This window comes from Aulonocara stuartgranti, assembly GCF_965226115.1.
Source record: "Aulonocara stuartgranti genome assembly, chromosome: 2".
Taxonomy (NCBI): Eukaryota; Metazoa; Chordata; class Actinopteri; order Cichliformes; family Cichlidae; genus Aulonocara; species Aulonocara stuartgranti.
In genome coordinates, this window is record NC_138940.1 from 25,678,747 (window position 1) to 25,703,223 (window position 24,477).

At 38.5% G+C, this 24,477-nt stretch overlaps 3 protein-coding genes across 4 annotated transcripts; 1 reads left to right on the top strand and 2 right to left on the bottom strand.

Moving 5' to 3' along the window:
- The first annotated feature begins 3,850 nt into the window (after positions 1–3,850).
- cdhr2 (cadherin related family member 2) lies at positions 3,851–18,012 on the top strand. Of its 2 annotated transcripts, none has more exons than XM_082543442.1 (31): positions 3,851–3,940; positions 4,557–4,681; positions 4,974–5,030; positions 5,113–5,172; positions 5,276–5,415; positions 5,510–5,563; positions 5,647–5,736; positions 6,221–6,310; positions 6,402–6,524; positions 7,531–7,677; positions 7,926–8,001; positions 8,076–8,185; positions 9,074–9,289; positions 9,423–9,572; positions 9,697–9,858; positions 9,957–10,018; positions 10,104–10,347; positions 12,446–12,685; positions 12,790–12,859; positions 12,943–13,527; positions 13,617–13,691; positions 13,820–13,869; positions 13,961–14,112; positions 14,323–14,419; positions 14,519–14,607; positions 14,721–14,792; positions 14,974–15,109; positions 16,104–16,225; positions 16,311–16,424; positions 16,524–16,601; positions 16,932–18,010. In XM_082543442.1, the coding sequence occupies exons 3-31, from the start codon at positions 4,976–4,978 to the stop codon at positions 17,107–17,109; spliced, it is 3,837 nt and encodes a 1,278-aa protein (XP_082399568.1). In that variant the 5' UTR covers positions 3,851–3,940; positions 4,557–4,681; positions 4,974–4,975; the 3' UTR covers positions 17,110–18,010. The 2 variants fall into 2 exon arrangements, with proteins under 2 accessions (XP_082399568.1, XP_082399567.1); XM_082543441.1 differs by having other exon boundaries at positions 3,883–3,940; positions 4,637–4,681; positions 16,932–18,012.
- An 849-nt stretch (positions 18,013–18,861) lies between these two features.
- On the bottom strand, positions 18,862–21,660 carry gprin1 (G protein regulated inducer of neurite outgrowth 1; the record flags this gene model as incomplete). The annotated part of the gene is made up of 2 exons (XM_082505462.1): positions 21,610–21,660; positions 18,862–21,195 (listed from the first exon to the last, which is right to left on the bottom strand). The coding sequence occupies exon 2, from the start codon at positions 21,163–21,165 to the stop codon at positions 18,862–18,864; it is 2,304 nt and encodes a 767-aa protein (XP_082361588.1). The 5' UTR covers positions 21,166–21,195; positions 21,610–21,660.
- Positions 21,661–23,233: 1,573 nt separating this feature from the next.
- On the bottom strand, positions 23,234–24,218 carry adirf (adipogenesis regulatory factor). The gene is made up of 3 exons (XM_082543763.1): positions 24,118–24,218; positions 23,891–23,953; positions 23,234–23,449 (listed from the first exon to the last, which is right to left on the bottom strand). The coding sequence occupies exons 1-3, from the start codon at positions 24,194–24,196 to the stop codon at positions 23,346–23,348; spliced, it is 246 nt and encodes an 81-aa protein (XP_082399889.1). The 5' UTR covers positions 24,197–24,218; the 3' UTR covers positions 23,234–23,345.
- Between the last annotated feature and the right edge of the window lie 259 nt (positions 24,219–24,477).

Consider the following 24,477-nt stretch of genomic DNA (forward strand, 5'->3'; position numbering starts at 1 on the left):
GGACTAGAAAAGCGCTATACAAATGCAGGCCATTTACCATTTTAGTGCAGTGAGAGTGTGTTTGGGATCATTGCCATGCTGACAAATAAGGCTGCTCTCAATCTGACAATATTGAACCATGATCTGTGTTTTAAAAGTGGCTGTAGACACTCTCCTGATCTCCTTTGTACATATTAATGATGATTTGAATAAATAAAATACAAATTAGGATTCATCAGTCCATAAGACCTGTTAGCACCTATGTCTGTCCAGTTCTTGTGTAAGAAGGCATACATGAGCTTTTTTTCCCCTTGCTTCCCTCCCTTAACAATGGCTTCTTGACAGCCACCCTTCTACTGACAGTATTTCTGATGAGGCTTCAGTGAACAGTAGATTGATCAACAGAGGGTTCAAATCCATCTCTGAGGTTCTGTATCAGTTCTCTGCTGGATTTTCCCCCAATGTTTTAAAGAAATGACTTTCATGTCCTGCTGAAGTTAGGAGATGACCCGAAGCTAATAGGTCTTTGGGAATCTTCCAAATGCTTGTACCAACAAGGTGAAAACACCTATCTCCTGACCTCCTCTGTACACATTGTCTGCAATGCATAACAGACACCTATTTCTTCCCTAGTGCTGTTACTGAACTAGGGAAGAAATATGTCTACACATGTAGGCATAACACTAGTTCATTCTTTGAGTTCTTTGACTATTTTATACTATAAATTGGCTTAACAAACAAACAAACAAAAACAAAATTATTGAAAATTGTCAAAAAGAAGTACTGGACTAAGTGAAAATCAGCCAATGCCCATGGAAATGTTTGAAAGACCTTAATAAACCTTTGGGAACTTATTGCTCAAGACCATTTTAAAAAACTATCAAAAACGTCTGGCTTCTGGGAAGGAAAATATAAATAAATGAAGGGTGGCTTGATGTAGGAACTAAATAGCATGAAATCAGATATATATATTTATATATATATATATAGTACTATGTTTTAAAGCATGTGCAGGGTTGTTATGAAAGCAGACATACATACATGATTCAGAACTGCCAAGTATTGCACAGGGATCAAAAGTTGTATTAATATTTACTCAATTTATGACTCCATCTGTGGAAAGAGGAACCCTTTCACTTTGTAACTATGAGCCACTAGAGGGACTATTTTACACTGAGCATGAGGCTTGTGTAGCCTGTTGTTCCCGTTTGGTTTGGCTGCCTCTGATCATGTTTTTGTGACTCAGAGCTCTTAATCAATGGTTTAAAAAGACAAAACAGGGGAGAAATCCCACCTATTAACCACAGAACAACACTGCTGGCTGACCTTGACGTCCAGTGCTCTGGCTATTTCTTTATCACAACAACCTGCCAACCTGGGCCGGACTTCCAGATAACTCATATGTCTTTTCCCAGTGTCTTTTTGAATTTGAATTTTTCATTCACATTTTTTCTTTCCCTCCCTATTGCATTAATTCCAGCAATTCTCACAGTATTCTCAGAGTCCCCCCAGACGATATATTCCCAGGACCTGAATGTAAAATTTGGTTGCACCAGATGTGAAAATATGTTGCAATTACAATAAAAATCCTTAAAAACACACACACACACTCACATCTGTACCTATCTTGTTTTTTTGTTTGTACCCAAGTGTTTTTTGTCCAATACCCTGAAATCACAATTTGTCTTATTCCATTTTTAAAAAGTAAAGTTATTAAAAACATACACAATAAAATCAAATAAAACAAACTGTGGTACATTGATCTTGTTTCTTGAGGAAACGAGGAAACGAGAAGTCAGAAAAATGTGGGGGGAAAAATAGGACACCATTCATCCAACAAGGAAGGAATCAAATTAGGTGAGAAGAAAGGGCTGATTTGTCCAATTTTTATCAATACTCATATAATTTCCTAGAAACCTGTCACTGCAAATCGATTTTTTTGTTTCTTTTGGAATTCAGTCATTCTCTTGTCCATTTTGTTACACAATCATATGCCTTAAATCATGATCTAGTTTATCAACATTTATCTTCTCAGTATTGGACTGTGTGGGTTCAACAGTTTGCGTAACCCTGAGATCACTCTTTTTTCTTTAAAAAAAATTATGTTTCTGTTTACTGGAATTGCTAAGGAAGAGTTTTATTCTGTTACCGCCCATTCATATATTTCTATTGCTGCTCAGGGAGTGGCAGTGCTGTGTTAAATGCTGTAGGTCATAAACCAAAGTCGAACTGGATAAGAGTCTTGGAACAAATTCTTTGTCGCCAGTATCTTGTCTTAATCACTTTATGTCAGCCTGTGAATTATAATATTGCTCTATTTTTTTCTGCATATCATCGTTTGACTACACGTTTGCTTAAATGAAGAGTTTCACACATTTTTCTTCATCATAAAATAAATCTTCACATTTATATCTATTGAGAACAGCTCCTGGAGGACTGATTCTTTTTCAGCCTCTGCTGACTGTCCGCTGACTTCCTGTGACACTATCAAGAGGCTGACATTTATGTTTTCTGTAAAAAAATAAAAATGCAAAGTGTTTCTTTTCTACCAGATTTGGCTTAGCCACTCTTGTGGCATACAGGATAAACTTTGTGAACCTTTAAGCTACCACAAAACTAACACCATGTAATAATATGACGAAGACAATACCTGCTTAGCATTAGCATTTTTAGCATCACTATTGTCACTGGCATTATCATTTAGCTCAAAGCAAACCAAGTATTTGGAATAATTTTTCATCAATGTTTTTATAGTTACTGGTAAGCATCAGTAATTCAGTGGATCCAGTGGATTAATAGTAGACACAGACAGTGAGTTTAGGGACAGTACTAGCATGATAACATGCCAAATCAATATGGCGGCCGTGGTAAGCTTCTTGAAAAAAACATGCATTCAGGACTTGGTGGAAAGCTTTTCTCCTTTATATATCTTAAAAATTTCAGTTGCTGTTTATTTTAAAATGTTACTTTTCAAATGACTCTTGGAAAGCTGTAGCAAACTTCTTTTGTACTAATATGCAAATATTTATTTATTTTTTTGCTTATTCAGTAAACCACTGAATAAAGTCAGTGTTACATTAGATATTACCACAAGTAAGATATATCTTTAGGCTGTGTGTTTCTTTTTCTTTAAATTTAATTTGTTTTTGACAGAAATAAATAAGAAACTTGTCTGATATATATAACATGTATATCAGGAATTTTCTTTTGAGCATTCTGCACATTTGTTCATGCTAGTGTTTTTCAAATGTATTTTTATTAATAGCCCCATTCTCAACACTTAATTTACTGGCATTTGTTTCAGTCACAGTGAAGATGTTGTTTTCAGTATATTGCCTCATTATGAATGAAGCCAGTGGATACAAGAGAGCATAATCCTTTGTGTGATACCCTTTAATGAGTAGAGTAGACTGGATGGGTTGTGGAGCTTCACTGGGAAGAGCTCATTAGGGCCTGGAACTGTAGTTTCTGGATAAGGGACTGAATCTCTGATTGGTTCTGAAGGCATGGGCATTAGTAAGCCCTGGGTTTCCAAACCTAAGCAATCAGAAGAGTATTGTTGCCATGACAGCAGCACCACTCATTTAGACAAAAGGGCATTTCAGATACTTGTGGGGTTCTCGTTTGGACACTTGTGGCCCAGTATGGCTCAGTGCCATTTGTTACTGGTGAGGAGCTTGTTTCTACGCTTAAACAGCTAGCGTGAAGTCATAGTTGAGACCAGCTTCAACTGTGTGAAGTTTTTCTGTTTTACTTATTAGAAAACAGTTAAAACATTTTTTTTCTTTTTTAACAAGCAAACAAGGAAGTGGATTAAAATGCTATCATATTTGCTGGACGTCACTGGTGCATGTTAATCATTTATATTTACTGCTGCGAGACGACAATCACTAAGAGGAACAAGAGTCAAAGGTCTCATCCAGACATCAGTAAAGAAGAAGCCCTCTGTGAATGTTGGCTGGTAAGTTTGTCTTATGCATTTGGATTTATTTTTTAGAGCATTAGTATATGTATTTAGTTACTATGTAATTACTATATAATGTTTAGATAATTAAGAAAAGAAGAAGATAATAACGAACAATACGTAATATCAATCCAGTGTGTTGCTTCGAACACCTGAAACCTGAAATAAGCTGATCAGTTTTTTTGGTGTTTTTTCTTTCCTAGAACAGTAGCGAAAAAAAGTGGTAAAGCCCTTAAAACAAAGGGCTTACATATTCAAGTAAAGACTTGTTTATATGAGGTCATTCTTAATTTTTATATCTTAATTATTCAAGGTTATATATATATATATATATATATATATATATATATATATCATCATCATCATCATCAAAGTGTAAAACTGCCAACCAAATTTTTTAACAGTTGAAAATGAACTAAACTGTCTTTACATCTTTTTTTAAATGTATGTAAAATTACTTAAAGCTTAATGCAAAGTTCCAAAGTAGGTTTTTAAAAAATAGTCAAAATACGGTGTCCACTTTTTTAAGTTAATATAAGGGGACAGCAAAAATGTAAATGTTTGAGGTTTCATATTATAAAAAGGTTCTGCTGTGTTCTCTCTGTAAACAAAGATTTCCAGGTGTTTTCACCACCTGCTATGCCGTGAACAGTTTGGGTGTGGCTGTAATAACAATTGGCTGCTGAATTTCAGCCTACAAAAATCAGGACAAGAGCTGCGTACTACCAGCGTCATCCAGTATGTGATTCACCTTCTTATATTTCTGTTTGCATCATGACATTTAATGATTTTGTTGTTTTTCTAAAGATTAAATTTTTTTTTTGCCTCAGCTAGAATTTGCGATTAGAACTAATAACTAGTAAGGTGGTCAGTGTAAAAACCAATAACTGAACATTGTCATTATGAACCTGTTAGCATACTGATAAGTGAACTGAGCAATTGTCTTTAAGGTTTTACCATTTCATGGTGACACTAAGAACAAAAATCAAATATTTGCTACTTTTATAAAATTGTCTCTTTTGATTCGCAGGCATGGAGCGGATTGCAGGAAGCATACTGTTATTATGCCTGATCAGCCTAACTAATGGTGTGTGTTCATTTGATGTTTGATGATTCATTTTTGCTTTTCTTATCTTCATGTCAACATTTAATCTTCAAATCTTATGCAGCAAATAGCAGTCCTGAATTCACCGAACTTGTTTATGAAGTGTGTGAAGACACCCTTGTTGGTATGTTAAATTTGTTTTAACTTCTTTTTTTTTAAACATGTTTGTAATATGTCTCTTTTGCCCATTTTCTTTTAATATATGTTTCCATGTTGTTGTTCTTCAGGTCAACCGGGATTTACTATAACTGCATCAGATCCAGATGGTGACAGCCTGACTTACACACTCATTGGGCCCAATGCTCAAAACTTCAGAGTTGAAGAATCTACAGGGGTTGTATCTGTTGCAAGGCCTCTTGATAGAGAGGTGTGGCAGACATAGAGCAGCGACCCTTTATTGGAAAAAACACAATTTCGGTTAAGCATGTGCACTTATACATTTGATCAATTCTCTCTTCTAGATTCCTCCAGGGTATTTGACACTTGAAGCTGGTGTTTCCGATGGCCCTAATTATGTAAGTGACATCTAACTTAGTAAAATTTATTTCTTTAATGCCAGTTTGTCCATTATATTCACAGAGTGCATCATGTGTTACAGAGAAAAGGAGACTTAACCATAATATTACTTGATGCCAATGACAACGCACCCAACTTTCAGAGGCCTTCTTATGACACAAGTGTTCCAGAAGTAAGGCAAATATATTTAAATGAATTACTATACAAATGGTTTTGTGATTTTTTTTTCTGTCACAGCGTCTTACTTGTTAGTAAATAATGTCCATTTAACCATTTCATGTTGCTGTGAGAGAAAAGCATTCTTTGGGGTTATTCTAGCTCAGGAGGGAGAGCAGGTCATCTCCTAATTGGAAGCTTACCGGTCTGATCCTTGGCTGCTTCAGGCTGCATGCCAAATATGCTAACCCCAAGTAGCTCTCTGATTCATTCATTTGAGTGTGACTGCACTGCAGCATAGGAAAAAAGTATTTGTATGAATGGGTTGCATGTTTTATAAAGTGTTTTGAGTGCTCAGATAGAGTAGAAAAGTGCTATGAAAGAAGCAGTCCATTTACCACTGGCTCATCATCAAGGAAAAAATAAACACAATCATTTGTTTACGAAGTGAATAATTTCTGTTTTTATAATTCTGTTTTGTTTTTCTGTTTTATCAACAGAATACTCCTGTAGGCACAACTTTGTTTAAAGCATCAGCCAGTGATGCTGATACAGGAACTGCTGGCATTGTTACATACGCCATTGATGAAGTAAGCTTCCTTTAGGAAAACATAAAATGTAATGATATTCAATAGAGGTGTTCCATGAACCTGTAAAGCACTGTTTACCTGTTTTTTCCAGGTAATCCCAAATGATGGGTTTAGTCTGTTCAGCATTGTAAGAGAAAGTGGTGATGTCAAACTGATCAAGCCCCTGAATTATACCTCACTGAGTACTTACTATCGGCTGAAGATCAATGCCAGTGTAAGTATGATTGTTCAAGTTTAAACATGCGTTACCTTATGATACTAATATTGGTTAAAGAAAAGTGTAAATAGCAAAGGTTGCCCTAACGTTAAAGCAGCTTTGTATATTCTTGTGGTTCCTAATTTCTTAAAGGAAAAGTTTGGCATGTTGTGAATTTCCCTTCCTTGTATCTGTATCAGCCAGTCTTTTGTTCAAATGCTGCTTTTTATTTTTACATTTTAGATTGTGGATAGTAGATAAATAAATATAATTAAATACATTGTAAATCATTAAATTATAATAATTAAATAAGTACACAATTTAAGTGACCTTTAGTGTGATGGGTTGGCAGTTTTGTGACCTTTAGACCGCTACTGGTTTAACGAGAAGCACGCTAGTTGTTTCCTTCTGCTTTGGTTCTTTGACCCACTCTGGTGCTGCTGAAACATCATAATAAACAGATATATGACTGGCGCCATTTTTCTTATATAACTGTTTGATAAGAAATCGATTAGAGATGTTTCCAAAACAATTGAAACATAACTTTATATGTGTCCTCCTAAATAAACCTGCAGCTAAGAACACTAAAACAACTAACCGCTAACGTAACATAACACACGGGGGCATATTGTAACATCCAGAGTCAGATTTTTGTTTGTTAAGCAGTGAATTGCGCTGTTATTTACTCCTAATAAGAAAGTGTAAATGAAGCTAGAGCATTCAGGCATAAAAAATTATGTTGCTTTGTCAGTTTGATAAAGAGAAATGATGAATATTCACTATTAATTTAATTATGTGAAAGTCACAGTCACAAGCCTTTGCTTATTGTAACAGTGGTCATACTATTTACTTACTTTGTTTGTTTTTTATAATTTGATAGCCCTGTCAAAAGTGAATAACACATTTTCAGCATCTTTGAGTTTAGGTGTCATGTTTATCTGTTATATTTAATCTGTTTTAATGTATTCTAGATTTATCTGATCATCAAAAAAACTAAGAGATTTTTAAAAATGTTTTCTAACAGGATGGTGGAGGCAAGTGTCATAAATCTGATACAGAATACTTGTCGAAGACTGTTTATTCCTTCGTTACTGTTGAGGATGTCCCAGATCTTGACCCTCAGTTCATCGGCGTTCCCTATGTTGGAAGTGTTAGAGAGCATTCACCTGTGGTGAGTGCTGCTAAACCTGACCAATGATTTCAAAGAATTATTGTAAGGCAAACAAAGATTTTTCTGATAGTACAATATATGACCCAGTGTATACAAAGACTTTGACAACTTTTTGTTACAGTTTGTTTGTTACTATTACCACACTTCTGTGGTAATAGAAGGCACTGAGCCTGCTTTGAGTTGACATATTTTTTATAAAAGACTTTCAAATGCTTCACATTTCATAAACATTTTCTTTCCTTTGATAGGACACATCTGTGCTTAAAGTGACTGCTGTGGACCCAGACATAGGAGTCAGTGATGCAATCAGCTATAGCATTGAAGGTAAGCTACAGTATTTTTTTTGCTTTTAGCTTGTGAGTGGTAGTATAATATGTAATTTCCACATTATTTTACAGAGTCATCAGAAGCTGGCCTGTTTAAAATCTCAACCAGTGATGGTGTCATATCTGTACTGTCAGAAATTGACAGAGAAGTTATTGGTGACACTGTAACTCTGACTGTGAAGGTACATTTTTATTTCATTGTCAATTTCCTTCTCTCTGTGTGTGTTACTACAGTAAGCTTGTCCATTAGTACTAACTAAAGTTATCACATGAAGTTCATACAGATTACAGCACATTACAGTTTCACTGTGACCAAACTGAGCTTTCTCTGACATTTTTCAGTCACTCATTTTTTAGTTTTATGTATTAAGATTTAAAGGAATAACTCAACATTTTGTCAAGACTTAACACAGAACAAGACCACTCCCTAGAATCATTATGACGTATTGACCAGCAAGTATAAAATTCTCTTATCTTAATAAGACCTAGCAGCAATGAAAGGCAGGTTGAGCCTCTCTGTGTAGCACCAGAAACTTCCTTAAAGACGGAGCGTCTTTAAGAACCCAAATCAAAGGTTGTTTTTACAACTCAAGCAAACATGACATAAACTGTGATAAGACCATTTTGAAGGTTGAGGAAGACAAATCTTCACAAAACTCATGAAACTAATGGTGACAATGTTTTCTCATTGTTTTTTTAAACTTTGCATAACAGTTTTTCACCAAAGTTGCACTAGTAGCAGTTTTTGAAGGTGTTTACAGTGACCTTAGAGAGCACATTCAAAATACAGATGGGAACTGGTGTGAGCAGAATGGGAGGCTGAGCTCAGGGTCGCTGAAAACAAAGAGCAGATGGTGTCATGGTGGAACCCACCATTACACAGGAGCAACTTCTCAATGATGCAAGAAAACCCCCCACAAAAACATTTATGATCTTCTTCTTTAGACCATTTAATTTAATATTATTATTATAATTAATCATAAAAAATATTGAGAAATATTAAATATATTTAATCTTTTTAACAATATCTTGAATATTGAAAAAATAAAATTCATTTTGGCCTATTTAAGGCCACTGAGTCTAAAGAAAACATCCACGGGGTTCGTGCCAGCGTCACAACAACTGTGCAGATCAACATCCTTGATGACAATGACAATAAGCCAGAGTTTTACAAGTGTGGAGACTCAGGGGACGACTGTGTAACAGCAACTGAATTCACTGGTGAGATCTTGGAGCACTCACTGGGATTTATTAACATCGGCATGACTGTCAAAGATCCCGACAAGGTAAGGAAACAGACCATTCATCATCTAAAGGATGAGGTCTCCAGTCCCCCCCCCCCCCCCCCCCCCAATCAATATCAGCTCTGTGTAACATTATGGATCAAACATAAAACTTTTGGGTCCTGGGATTTTACAGATTTCCAACACTCAGCTAATCTTGGATGGAGAGGACAAAGCCGTGTTTTCTGTGGAACCTCAATTTACCACTGTAGACAGCATCGTTCAGATCATGATCAGGCAGCCCGAAAATCTGGATTTTGAAAAAAAACGGCAAATGACTTTGCAGGTAAAAATGTAATTAAAATAAGCCATATATATACATACAAACCATTGCATGTGCCAATACCACTCATGTTTGTGACTTTTAAAACTCTTTACAATTCCAATGAGTTGCTCATATCATGGTGCAGGTGACTGCTGTAGATCAATATAAACCCGCCTTCAGCTCCACTGCTCAAGTCACTATAAACATCAAGGATGCCAATGACAACAGTCCAACCTTCAAACAGGACACATACAGGTTAAATGTGTCAGAGCATTCACCCATTGGGACAGAATTGGCCATAATCACCGTAAGTTCCTTGCAGTCTGAATTCTCTCTCAGACATCTGGAGCTTTTATTCTTTTGTTTCAGAAACTCTCACACGTTGTTTTGTTTTCTCTCTTTTAGGCAGATGATCCAGACACAATGGATAAAGGCAACCTGACATACAAACTTTTTCCCGACAGCATGTACGTCTTCACTTGTGGCCTGCTGCAGTAATTCTGTCTTTGTCTTGCACGCAACACCTCTCCAACAGTCTATGCTATGTTTCAGATTACCTTACTTTGACGTGGAGTCACGCACAGGCAAAGTTTATGTGAAAAGCCAAGAGCTCCTGGATCGTGAGCTCAGATCTCTGTATACAGCGACCCTACAGGCCAGAGACACAGATGGCAAGCCTGGCTCTACAGTACTGGAGATCACACTGACTGACATTAATGACAAGCCTCCAGTCATGAACAGAGATTCTTACGTGGCTTTTGTTAGAGAGGGCCAAGAGCTTGAAGTCAAAATAGAGGTAAGTTTGGCAGGGTGAGCACTAAGGACAATAGCTGTCAAATTAATTTTGATTAATTTATTTTTTTCATTTTGGGGGGGAAAACAGCAGCAGGTGGTGGTGGTGGGGCTATCAAATAAGAGTGTAGTATAGTCTTTATATGCATTAATAAAGGCATCCCCATTGGCTGGCAGGAATTAACTGCTTAAAGGCAATGACTTCAATTCCATTCCATTCAATTCAACTTTATTTATATAGCACCAAATCACAACAACAGTTGCCTCAAGACTTCTCATACATACATTTACTTATCACTTCTACTTTGAAGAGCCTAGAAGACATGAACACAAATAACAGGTTTCATGTTGCTGAAAAATGAAAAGCGCTTTATTGTGCATGTTAATGTTGGTAGGCAGAGACAGCAAAAAGTTCATGAGGCTGCAGCTATGGTCATAATTTTCAAAGTGAAGGGTTTATATGGAACAACAGTCACACTGTTAGAAAAAACATCTTTAAAAAAACAGTAATATTCCGGCAGCTGGGCACCAAAAAACAATACCATAAAATAACAGAAAATAACTTACTCATAAAAATACGGTTATTTCCAGTAATGAAAATACAATTTGTTGCCCTAATTTTACATGGGATTTTGCTTTTTTCAAGTGCTTTTAAACATTAAATTAGGAACAATTTAATGTGATTAAACAATGAAATTACCTATAAACAAGGTCAATGAATGCGGCAATATGAATAATGATACTTAAATGTACAGAAATATACAGTTAAGAGTTGGTTTAAATAATAATGGATTGCATTCATATAGTGCATTTTGAAACCCTCAAAGCGCTTTACAATTCCACTTTATAATTCCCCTCTGGCCATCACCAGTAGGTGGTAGGTGAAGTTTCTTGCCCAAGGACACAATGACCGAGAGTGTCCGAGCCGGGGCTCGAACCGGCAACCTTCTGATTACAAGGCGAACTGCCAACTTTCTAAAAAAAGTTTATAAGAATAATTTTATATATTTTTCCATAGCATTACATTTGAATTTAACAGTCCAATCTTTCAAATAACGGACAAATATTTGTGAATGTATTTTAACAATCTAAATATGCATATGTACAGACAAATACATTTAAAGAACAAGAAAATTATGTTTTATTACATTACAGTAATTTTACGTTAATTTACATTTGAAATGTGAAATCACAGTCTATTGATGCAGATTTAATGATATTCTAGAAGAACAGTACAAAACTGTAAAATACACAGTAAAATACTTTTATATTAGGATTTTTTTTTTACAGTGCATTGTATCTGACCTTAAACTCTTAGTTCAGAGCTTTTTAATAACATATATATATTTTTAAAATCTGCTAAATTCCATTAAAATTAAGAAATATGGATTTAGCATATGTATAAGAGTCTAGTGAAGTCTGATCCAAACATACATTTCTGGAGAAATTTGCATCACCCAATATCATGGCCTGTCATGTGACATGAATAAAGTGTGTAGCCAGGACTAAAATATTATTTTAAAAAAACTTTCCAAGAAATTGACAGGGAGTTATAATTTTCAAATGCATACACAGTCAAAACATGTCATCATAAATATGAAACATCACTTTTAATTTAAAATAATTTAAATGTGACTGAAATAAATTATTAATTATTACGGAAAATATGCTTGGTATAAACTAGATGTATACCAATCAGGTACATTTCATTTGACCAGATTCCAATAAATGTTTTACACTGTTTTACACAATGTAACAACATTACATCAAAAATGTACATTTAATCAAATGACTTAACCCTGTCAAGGCTGATCCATGAAATCATTTCCAGAAAATTGTATTTTTTTGAAACTGGAATGTTTGTTGGACCTTCTGACAAATTATATTAAAAAAGAAATTACATTTCAGGTTACATATATGAGGTTTTGGTCAATATTGTACTTTTGTAGCCTTAAAAGTTTATACGATACATGGCATTACTGGATTAAATTCAGCATTTGGCCATAAATTTTGTTTTCAGGCTTTATTGCATTTTTGCAGTATCAGCAAAGAAAATCATCTTCCTAAAAGTGTCTCTTCTGATGTTTCTCTGCTTTGGACAGGCTACTGATGGAGATGAGCCCAATACTCCAAACAGCCAAATTGTGTATGGTATCGTGTCAAGCACATACAGTAAGAACTTCACTATAGACCCTGAAACCGGTGTTTTGACAAACCATGTTGAACTGGATCGTGAGGCCCTGGATCCAATGCTGGAAGGGGAGATTAAACTTGTAGTGACTGCTACAGACCAGGGTGAACCCCCGCTATCCACCAATGTCACAGTTACCATCAATGTACAGGTAGGTATTTTAGCAAGTTGACAGTACCAAGTTACAAGAGATGGTATAAATGCTGGTACAGCTGATGACTGCCAGTGTTTTTTCTTCTTTATGATCCATTTCAGGACATCAATGATAACACGCCAACAATTTTTGCCCCATCTTACAAATTCTCTGTTAAAGAAGGAGAAAAAGGCAAGTATTTCACACCGCAAAATGTTTTAAGTGTTTACAACTTAACTTGTCAGGGTTTTAATTCATATTTATCATTCATTCAGGTGCATTTGTTGGCTCTGTTGAAGCTGAGGATTTGGACCAAACAGCAGAGTTTAATCGCATCTCTTTCAGCATTGTCGATGGGAGCTTTGGGAACTTCATCATTCGAACCTTCGCTGCCACAAGAGGTTTCATGGGAAACATCACTGTGGACCCAGACATTGAGCTGGACTATGAGAAAGGCCCCAAAAAGTTTAATATGAGGGTAGAGGCAGCAGATCTGGAGTCAAATAAAGCTACAGTGATGGTGGACGTAGATGTACTTGATGTAAATGATGAGCGACCTGAGTTCACGCCAATAGCATCTATGACAGTGAAGGAGAACACCACAGTAGTGGAAGCTGTTGGGAGTTTTAAAGCGGAAGATAAAGACGGGAGTCATTCTCTGGTCTTTGAGCTGGAATCCGTCAAATGCAGATGCAATAACAGCCTGGATTTCTGCGACTTGTTTGTCCTGGATCCAAACGGAGAGGTCAGGGTCAACCCTAAGTTCACGGTGGATTATGAAAAATGCGACCAGGCGATTGTAGAGGCTCAGGTGGTGGACATTAACACAGAGAAGGGATATAACAACAGCGCCACGACAGGTCAGTAATGGGTTGTTTGCTGATAATAAGAGTAAGCCATTAAAACAAACAGCTTACATAAAAGCTGGTTCACTGTCATTTCTCTTCAGGCCTAATGGTGATCAACATTGAAGACATCAATGACAATGCCCCAGAATTCATTTTCTCAGACAGTCAGGTGTTTGGTGAGTCCTCTCAGAATAACCAGTCGTCTGCAGTACTTACCAACAGGGCCACGTTCTTTCACATATCGCCCTAAATTTTTAAAACATTATATGAGTCCAACGCTGATTTTTTTCTTCTTCTTTTATAGTTGTGGTGTCAGAAAGTGCAAGCAAAGGGACATCAGTTGCAGGGGTCACTGTGAGTACGACTGAAAAGCAAAAACACCTGACCTCATTTCGGCATGTTAACGATGCATGAAGCATGATGCTCTACTTCATGTCTTTCATAGGCTACAGATCGTGACAGTGGCATAAACAGTCAGATCGAGTTTAAAGTGACAGATGTGAAATTCCAAAACACCAACAATGAAATAAGTGACAAGGGGGCACTGTTTGAGGCTGTCACCACACAGCAAAATGACCGCTATGTTGGGATTATTCAGTGAGTACAAAATCGTCTCCTGCAGTCACAACTCAGTCTGCTCTGGTTTTTCTCACAAGTGTCGGTGTTTTTACTTTTACTTATATATTTACATTTATACTCGAGCAGGGATAATAGGAGCCCATGCACGTGTTGTTTTTTCCAAAATGATATTGTCATGGGTGCATTTTTATGGTTCTTATGGGTGTGCTTCCCTTCAACTATCCACAGATCTACACAGACACTTGATTTGACACTGAAGGGGAAGTATTTGGTAACAGTCTCTGCGACTGATCCCGGCGGCCTGTCCTCTAGCACCGTGCTGGATGTAAGTGACATGGGATTTGCTTACCCTGTGTTGTATATTGAAAACAGGCTGTAAAACTTGCAGCACACACCAATGTTTGCATTCTTTTTATAACTGCAGATTTTCACAGTCGATGAATCCTACAAAGTCGAACTCAGGTTTGCAAATAATCAGATTGAGGTTGAAAAAAAGCTCAGTGAGATCAAGAGGTAATGTCTGAATCATTAGTAAAGACTATATCTGATCTAATCTGCTAATTTTCATTCAGTCACCACTTAAATCTACCCATTTTCTTCCCCCCGTCATCTTCTGGGACTCTTAGAGCACTTATGACTGCCACTAAGGCTGCTGTTGAAATTGTTGCTCTTAGGCCTTACAACAGTGAGACATCCAGGTAAGTTCCCTTTCATATCTCCTTGCTTACTCCTATGCTTTGTTTTTCCTCACTAGGTGGTGCAATTGCACATGTAGACAAAATGTCAATGGCAGCAACTCCAGGTTTTAGGTTTTAAACAGCTGAAATGTGTTGATTTAATTTATGTGTATGTGTGTGTGTGTTTTAATGGTTCTCTCAGGGCTACAGAGAAAACTATTGTGGTAGCTTATTTTGTCTATGCCAATGGAACGGCCCTTACCTCTGTTCAAGTGGAAATAATGCTCTCTGATGCGGAACACTTTCCTAAGCTGATAGAGCTTGGGCTAGATAACATTGTAAGTACGGTTTTATTTTTTAAACACGGCAAAAAAACCCAACTATTTTTCTGCCTCTTCTTTATATCTTCTTGGTCATTTTGTCATCATTTTTTTTATTCTTCTTTTTTGATAAATTGCTGTTGGCAGTCTAATACAAAGTATTTCAGAGTCAGCACAGGGGCAGGGGATAGTTCACTGATTCTTTTCACCAAGTTCAATGTGTGCTCCAACAAGCACTCTGGCTCCACCAGCAGGTTAAATTCAGAATTGTTTCATGTGTATCACTTTTAAAAAACATGCCTAATTTTCAATAATTTAGGATTTATATTTATTAAATATTAAAAGGCATTTGATTTCCCATAAAGGTGGATCACGTGATCTTCAGAAACAGCCGTAACTACGTTGAGATTAATGACTCAGTGTATGTAACATTACAGTGTATGTAAGGGATGGTGCATTTGAATTATATTGGCTATATGGAAAAATTACTTATATTAAATTACTTTAATATCAGTGTTGACCCCCCCCCACCCCCCCAAAAAAACATCAATAAAACCCCCAAAAAAAATGTAACTGATTTTTTACATGTACATTTTTTCATGGAATTTTATTACGTAAGTACAATGTAAAATGCTACATTTAATGGAATCTTGTCAAATGAAGTCACATTTTTTAATTATTTGAATAAATAAACCTTTTTATAAATTTTATATATTACAGTTGCATTTTACTCAAAATTATTGCTTTGTGTATATTGAGGGTGTAAAAACAATTTTTTAATGTAGATTTAGAAAAGTAAAGTAAAATATATTTTACAGGGATAAAGACATTTAAAATCTGGTTAAAGGAGACAGCAGTAGCAATCCCTTTGGTTCATTTTACAAAACAATTAACTCCAGATTAGTAAGAGGTCTGATAAGTCTGATCAGTATTAAAGGACATGTGAAAATTGTGAGGTTAGTATAAATATAATCTACATATGAAACTCGAAACCTGAAACCTCTGTTTTTAGGGGACTGCTCCCGAGGAAGAAAAAACGGTGGACACAGTAAAATATGTCCTGCTGGGGATTGTGGCAGGCCTTGTCATTGTACTTCTTGTCCTCACCACTTCACTCCTCTGCACTCGCAGAAAGTAAGAAAATGTGATACCTATGATTTCAAACAACTATGACCAGCAGGGAGTCTGTGTACTGACCACTCATCATTCCACCCTACAGCTACAGAAGGAAGCTTAAGGCTGCTAAAGCTGCAGAATCTGCATCCAGTATGAATTATGACAACCAGAAAAATGGTCTTATGCTACCTGGAACCAACAAGTACACTATGGAAGGGTGAGGAGACAAAACCTTATTCAGATAAATGAAATAGGCAATGGTATGAAACCTAATGTATAAGTTTGCCTTCTAACATGTGTCACTTCTCTCTGATAGTGCTAATCCTGTGCTCAACCTGAACATCGACACAACCATCGAGTTAGAAGAGAGCAGCTCTGATGATGACAAACACAGGTAAAACAAAAACAACAAGGAAACAAAGAACCCTGTCTGTAAATCGGTCCACTGCCTACAGAGAGCAGTTACTGGCTTGATCAACACAGTTTGATAAGGTGGCTCACGGTGAAACGCAGCTGCGCTCACCACTCTGTAGCTGTGCTGGTTAATAAACCGGGATGATTTCCAGGTGAACATTTTGCCACAGAGTGCCCACTACAGCATGTTGTGACAGAGCTGGCTCTGTGCTTCCAGCAATGCCATGTGATTGTTGTTTTTAAATCAAAAACCTTGAAATGATCATTTGTTCATATTGTCTCCCTCTTTCTCTTTGTTTTTCCACCAAAGCCATCTAAGCTTCAACTCCGACGACTCTGACTTGGAAAGTGCTCGATATCCGAAAGAGGATCCACCAGGGTACACTGAGCCTTTGCATGAAGCACTGACCCTGGCTGACCAAAACCAAAGCACTGACAACCCCCTCATGGGGTACAGCAACCCTGTATTTGACACCACAGATTTGTAATGTAAATAGTGAAGGCCAGATGCCTCAGCTAGACAAATGTAGCTTCTTTGTAATCAGGCATACCAAATCAAACTTATTATATAGTTCTTGATGAAGACTTCATCTTCAAATAGCCATTTCTGTATTACAGATTTAACTTTGAAGCCTAAACACCCTTTACAAGCATAAAACTGACCCAAAAGGGGGATCCTATTTTGTGAAAAAGATCTAATTGTATAAAAGTGTAATGATTTCAAAGACCTTATTCCAATCCAGTCAGAGAGCTGAAGTATGCGAACTGCTTGTTTGCTGTAGCCTCATAGTTTGTACATAGGTATGAAAGTGAAATCAATATCGATGGCCTAAAAATATCAAACTCTTCCTTTATCTTTCTGTAGAGACAGTTTCAATCCATGCAGTATAAAAAAATGAATAGCAGCAGTGGTTAAACACACAAACTTCTTGCTTGATGCACATGTGAATCACTTTATTTTTGTTATTATAATAAGCAGTGGTTTAAAAAGGGTTTGAATTGCTTTTGAAAGAAACTGTTTCTTAAAGTTATACCAACACAGAAATCAAGAAAAACAGATAAATTAAAAAAAAAAGGTTTCAAAATGTCAGTGTATGAATGAAACCCTTATTTATAACTGTGTGTCTGACAAAATCTCGCTCTCTCTTTCCCTGTTTTAATTTGTCAGTGTTTGCTATGAAATTCTTGATGAAGAGAAAAAAAAACTCATGCAGAGTGACTTCCAACAAGCAGCAGATTGAAAAGATTATTCACTGTTTACTGACACCTAAATGAATGTAACACAAGTGCAATCCATGAATAAATTCTGATCCTTTGAATGTGGACCTGAAGTTAATGCTGGTGAACACGGACATTCACTGACACTGTAACAACCGCTTGTTTAAAACACGCTTAAAATCATTGCCTTCGCATAATTTACAACAGGATCACAGATTATGGCATTAAAATACTGTGAGCACTCATGACTAAAAATACCCTGATATCAGGAGTCATTACTTTCCTCGAAAGGTGATTGTACGCGTCATCAGTTTTTTTGTCTTTTTTTTTTTTTACACTTTTCACAATACAAACAAGTCAAAACACTGCCAAATCTAAAGCAATATATAAGACATACAAAAGCCTGCACTGACAGTAGAGACTCCTCTTACAAAGAGATCAAGGCAACACTTGATCGATTTAAATATCCCCCAGGCCACCAGGTCACAAATCACACTCAAAACCTGTCATTACACTATCATATCTCTCTCTCTGTCGAAGCTTAACAAGCTTTTTAGCAACCAGGAGAAAAGCTGGTTGCCATGGCTTCACATTGTGTGAGGTGAGTGGAAAAAACAACAACAAAAAAAGCACCAACAGCTAAAATGAGTCAGTGGATGGTTTCAGCGAAAAACACTAAAGGAGGAGAGCCAGGCTGATGATGACGCTGACGCATCGCTCTCATTTCCCCAAACGTCCATCATCACTCTGTCGGTGTGTGCAGAGAGATTTGTGAATAAGATACCAATCAGCGAGGGTGGGGTGTGTGGGGGATAAAAAGAGAAATCATAATTTATGGCTGCTTTCTCAGCGGTTAATGCTTCTCGGCGCAAACTTCATATTAAATGCTTTTGTGCTTGCTTGTCTTGAGCGAAGGTGTGAATTTTGTCCTTCTTTTTCTCACACCATCGAGACGACGTCATTCAGTGGATGCACTGGATAACAACCACGTGTATCAGATCCCATGTAAACTTTCTCTCCTGTCACTCAGTGGTATGAGCTCTGGAGCAACAGTGTGGCTGCTGCATGTTCTCCATCAGCAGGCGGAAGGGGTTTCTTCTGCGTCGGCCCGCTTTCCCATCATGCTCCCCTCTTCTCCCTGCACGACCCTTACCTGAACCCCCCTGGGCTATCTCGGGGGTCAGGGGTGTAGCTGTGGGGTTGAGCGGAGGAGGCGGTGGCATGGAGGATTGCCTCTTCTGCTTCTTCACCTGCTTCTCCAGGTGTTTCTGGATGGCAGAGCCCAGCACGGCTACTTCCACCACAGCTCCGTACACCTCCCACGTCATCCCCTTCTCATCCCAGCTCACCTCCTGCACTGGCTCCTCGCATTTCTCCTCATCTTTCTCCTTACAGTTGATTTCCTCCTTTGTGTTCTCTTCAACTCCCTCCACCTTTCTCTCTTGGGTTACTTTCTCCTCTTTCTCCTCCATCACCTCCTCTTTCTTTACCTCTTTCTCCTCCATTGCCTCCTCTTTCTTTACCTCTTTCTCCTCTGTCGCCTCCTCTTTCTTTTCCTCTTTCTCTTCCGTCGCCTCCTCTTTCTTTTCCTCTTTCTCCTTCTTTGCCTCCTCTTTCTTTTCCTCTTTCTCCTCTGTTGCCTCTTCTTTCTTTTCCTCTTCCTCCTCCACTATCTTCTCCTCTATGCTAGGCTCCTTCATGACCTGAGGGAAAGTCATAATCGTGGGAGTTCTCGGGGTCATGGGTGCGGTAGCGACAGAGCGAAATTCCACCTGCTGACCCACCTGCAACTCAGCATCTTTAGTCTCTGTGCCCACAGCCCCACATTTTCCAAAAGAGGTGGGGAAATAGAAGGCCTGGTCCCCCTCAGGTGGGGTCATGGGGCTGGTGGCCACAGACTGACACTGTACTACCTCCAGGCTCACCTGTGTGCGGATGTTATGGCAGCCAAAGGGAGCCGGTGATTCAGGGATGGGGGATTTTTTTGCAGAAACAACTCTCTCTTCTTCACGTGCATCTTTGTTTTCGACCTCTGACTGCTCGGATCCTGTGCATGTTTTCGGATGTTCGCTGACAGCAGCAGAAGGTACTTTAGTTTGTGGATCGTTTGTGCTCCTGTGAACACTTTCACTGAAGGACTTTCCTTCCTTCCTCTTTATATCACTGCAGCTTTCTCCAACCTCATCTTCATCTATTTTGACCATCTCCGGTTCAACAGAATAAAAAAACGACTCAGCCTCGTCCGTTTCTTCCTCCTCATTGTTGCCATACTGGGTCACCAAGATTGTAATGTCTTGATCCATACTTCCCATCCTCTGCTGCTTACACTGCTGATTGCTACCCTCCACACTTACATGTGCGCCTATTAACTCAGCATCCACTCCATTGGTGGAACTCTCAGTCATCTCCTTTGATGTAGTAAATTTTAAAGTTTCAGTTGTTTCTGACACAGCATCTGCTGAAACTTTTTTCTCCTGCTGACCAGTCTCCCTCTGCTCCTCATTCTTTTTCACTTTCTCGTCCCTTTGCACTGGCTCTCTCCCGATAACCTCTGGGAAAGCCATGCTATATGGGGATTTGGGGGTCATGGGGGATGTGGCGACAGAGCAGAACTCCACTTGCTGACCCACCTGCAACTCTGCATCTTTAGTGTCAGTGCCCACGGCTTGAGGTTTCCCAAAAGAACTTGGGAAGAAGAAGGAATGGCTGCCCTCTGGAGGAGTCATGGGGCTGGTTGCTGCCGAGCAGCACTGGACCACCTCGAGGCTCACCTGTGTGCGCATGTGGTGCTGCCCAAAAGGGGCCGGGGAGCGTGGGTCATAAGGGTCTGGAGTTGATGGGACAGCAACTGAGATTTTCTCAATTCCTGCATCTTTTCCTCTGTTGAGATTTTGATCTTCAAAGTTTTCCTCTTGAATTTCAGGTTTTCCATCTCCATCACTCAGAAACTTGATCGTCACCTTTGCATCGTTATTTGTAGCTGCTGTCGTTGTTTTATTGTGCTCTTCTGTTGCAGGCATGGCATCGATCTGTGTGCAGTTTTTAACTCGTTCAGTGTCTGTTAGGTCAGCATTGCTATAATCCCCCCCTGAAAGCACTTGATCTTTAGATATTAGGTTTTTCTCTTTCTCCTCAACAGAGCTGACATTCCCCTGTAGTGCCGGCTGATAGTCCCCTTGAGTGGTTGACTCTTGACTCCTGTACAGTTGAGGTCCTTCAGGCGCAGCAGTGCTATCTGAGCCTCCCGGACGCCCCCCATTATCCGTCTTCTCGCAAGGCTGGTGGTCCTCCGTGACACCTCTCATCTCATCCTTAAGGCTTCCCATTCTGTCTCCGCATTAAAGGGCTAGAATTACCTGCAGGAATAACACAGCAGTGTGAAAGTGTCCGCGCAGTTAATCATCGGGAACAAGCACAAGCACAAGCACAAGCACAAGCGGAAGATAAAAATATTCTGTCATGCGATACGAAACAAAATTGATATTATTCAGTTATTCAAATAGACACAGGAGCATCACTGCTACTACTTGATCAGAATTGTTTGCACACTTAATTTAATATCGCAGGACTATCTTTTTAAATACTTTAAAAAGAGACAAAGTCAAATCTTCATGCCCAAAAATATCTCATTATCAGCTCCTGTCTGAATTCTATTCTAGTCCATAATTACATAACACAAACAGCGTGCACATGAATTCAGAGTTGTTTTCAAAATGTAACTATAAAACAAGCATGATTACAAAAGGAGATCTCAGAAAATTAGGACATACCTCAGCAGTCTAAAGTCAGGCTGAAGCCACTCCACAACTCTTCTTCAGATTTGGGTCAAACATTGCAAATCTCAGCACCGATTGCGACAAACATCTGTCCGTGCATCTCCCCCCGGTGATTGATGCTGATTGCAGTGGCTACAGGTTTGTCTCTAGAAGAATCTATCTTAGGCAATCCTCGCTCTTTAGGCTGTGGCTGTGTCTATTGAAAAGCTTCACATTTCCAGTTTCCCTGGAAACCACGGTCGGGTTTCTGGCAGTGAGTGGTAATGTAATGGCAAAATATCTCTACAGCTCTCTAATCAGCAGTAAATCATAGTAATTAACTTCAGGTTCTCATAGAAACACAATGGCAGCTACGTGCACAGAGATAAACCTGTGAACTGGCTAATCTGGAGAAATTTTAAAGGAGGCATAAATTGGTGATAAAACTCTCACGTCATTACAAATGATCATGAGGGAGGGAGGGTGAAGTATGCAGAAGTGGGATTTCTCTTAGCAATAATGAAGCAGGGTTTTGAACTAAAACAGCAGTGTCTGTGTGTGTGTGTGTGTGTGTATGTCTGCATGTACATGTGTGCGTCAAGGCCACATTTGCCCGTTTGTTTGTTTAACAGAATCTTAAGCTTAGTAAAAAAGAAAAAAAATAAATAGATAAATGCTTAAAACATGTCCTACTTCAGGAAGACAGATGATCACAGGCTCATTACAGGACTTCCAAAAAGTCTATGCAAACTCAAAGCTTGTGGAGAACATCAGAGAGATATTAGTAACAGTGGTTGTTCTGCAGCATCTGTACATGAAAGACACAACAGAGAATTTAAGCTGAAGGAGCCTGGAAGCAGCAGCTTCGCCTCCCACACAAACAAACACTTGTAAATCACCAAGTATTTTATACTCATTCGTCATTCCCCTCCAACCTCCCTGCTTTGCGACACATATTTCTCTAGAGCCTCTCTAATTCTGCTTGCCTCTAGTGATTGAGTGGGACATTTCTTTCTTTTTTTTTTTTTTTTTGAGAATCTCTAACCGACTTGCTTGTAGCATGGCAGTGGGCTGCTGCGGCTTGGCCAGAACACCGTGTACTGACATAAGTATTCTCGCCGTTAATTCGAAGGCTGCCACAGAGTTCTGTTGCTTGGCAACCACGTAGTGGGATGCAGGGGAGGTGTGCTGCTGAGGACCAAGGTAGACGGGCTCTGATCACACTCTCATCAGGGGCCATCAGCCTGCCAAAGGCCATCTTCTCAGCAATGTGTTGGTAATAATGATGACCGTGGTGATTCACTGATGAGTGCGCTCCACAGAGCAAAAAAACAGGATGCATCATAGATACCGTGCCTGCAGAGCAACTAACAGTGTTAAGTCTCCTGAGTGTGGCAGGATATCACATTTTACGAACCCGTAAGAGGTGTTGGAATTCATTTATTTCGCAAAAACAGGCAGAAAGCAAAAAAGAAAAAGAAGAAAAAAAGCACAAATGGAAAATTAGAAAAGACAGTTTATAAACATTTCTTCTGGAATGTTAGCTACGTAAAGCCATATGTCTCTTTCTCTCTATATATGTATCTATATATATATATATAGATATATATATATCGATAACTATAGTTTATATCTTTTTAAAAATAGTTTATATGGTTTGCATAATTCCATCCCAACAGTTTCCCCTGCCTGAAGGGGGTGATCAGACAAGTTGGCTTAACTTTCAGCTACAAGTGTCCATTCTTTAGGGATCATTTAGATTCCATTTTCTGCCCAAACTCCTTGATGGTGTCCGTGGCCTTGCCCGCAGCTTTTCCTATGGCTGCTTGAGTCTGCCTGCTGGTTTCTTCAGCAGCTTTGATAAGTCAGAGCAGAACAGAAGAGAAGTAAGCTAAGCAACAAATCCTCTAATATTCAGCTAATATTCAACTGGATAGAGTTGAATAAAAAATATTCAACTAATATTTTCACAGTGCATTCATTTGTATGATTGTCAAATATGATATTTCTCCACATTTCAAATTTTTCTAATAACCCGAGGAATTATTTCTAAAACTAATTTTAAACAATATAAAATTTGCATTTTATTCATACTGTTATAATAATTCCAATATTTCTATTTTGACTGCATTCATTTTTACAATTCATGTTTCCTTTTAACTGCTCTGCTTTTATTAGCAATTAAACATCTAATTTGGCAGTAATATGACTGACAGCTTGTGTCTGCCATCCATGCCTCAGTAAACACCAACTAATTACAGTATATGATGCTAGAAAGAAGGAATGTGCGCCTTACCTTTGTTGACTGTTTCTTTGGAGGAGTCTGCCACCTGCTGCACGGCTTCCTCAGCTGCCTGCACTGGAAACGCATCACAGGTTTTTAAAGTGACTGACAGCTTTTAAACTTCATTTTACTGCAAAATCTCTTAGAAAGAAAAATAAAATGCTGTATTAATTGCAGTACAACTCTCTTGATTCCAGGTCTGATGTCGATCGTATCACCTTGTAGCCACCGGTCTGTACCTGCAGTGTCTGTGACTCCTTTAGCGGCTGAGTGGCTCGTGCTTTTCAGGCCCTCAAAGGACTTCTTGAATGATGCCATGGCTCCTGTCTTTGTCCCTGCAGCTTCCACACACCCTTCTGACCTGAGAGCGGCAGGAGCAGCTGTTTAATACCCTCGGCTTGAGCCCGGCACCACCGAGCCTGCACGTTCCAGCTGGATTAACCAAAACAAAACCCACCCAAAGAGGCACGATCAGACTGGAATCCCAAATATGGCACCATTGTGCCAATGGCCAGAGCCTACTCAGCAGATTTTACACATCCTTTAATCAAACCCCAGACAAGAGTGAGCAAAAAAGATAAACATGCGAGGGCGACGCA

Excerpts from the sequence above, each read along its gene's own strand:
- adirf (XM_082543763.1), bottom strand. The coding sequence starts at position 24,196 with ATGGCATCATTCAAGAAGTCCTTTGAGGGCCTGAAAAGCACGAGCCAC. Across the intron at positions 23,954-24,117 it reads AGGAGTCACAGACACTGCAG|TGCAGGCAGCTGAGGAAGCC; the intron begins GTACAGACCGGT and ends ATGCGTTTCCAG. Across the intron at positions 23,450-23,890 it reads CAAAGAAACAGTCAACAAAG|CTGCTGAAGAAACCAGCAGG; the intron begins GTAAGGCGCACA and ends GACTTATCAAAG.
- cdhr2 (XM_082543441.1), top strand. Across the intron at positions 7,678-7,925 it reads TTAGAGAGCATTCACCTGTG|GACACATCTGTGCTTAAAGT; the intron begins GTGAGTGCTGCT and ends TTCCTTTGATAG. Across the intron at positions 16,425-16,523 it reads AACAAGTACACTATGGAAGG|TGCTAATCCTGTGCTCAACC; the intron begins GTGAGGAGACAA and ends TCTCTCTGATAG.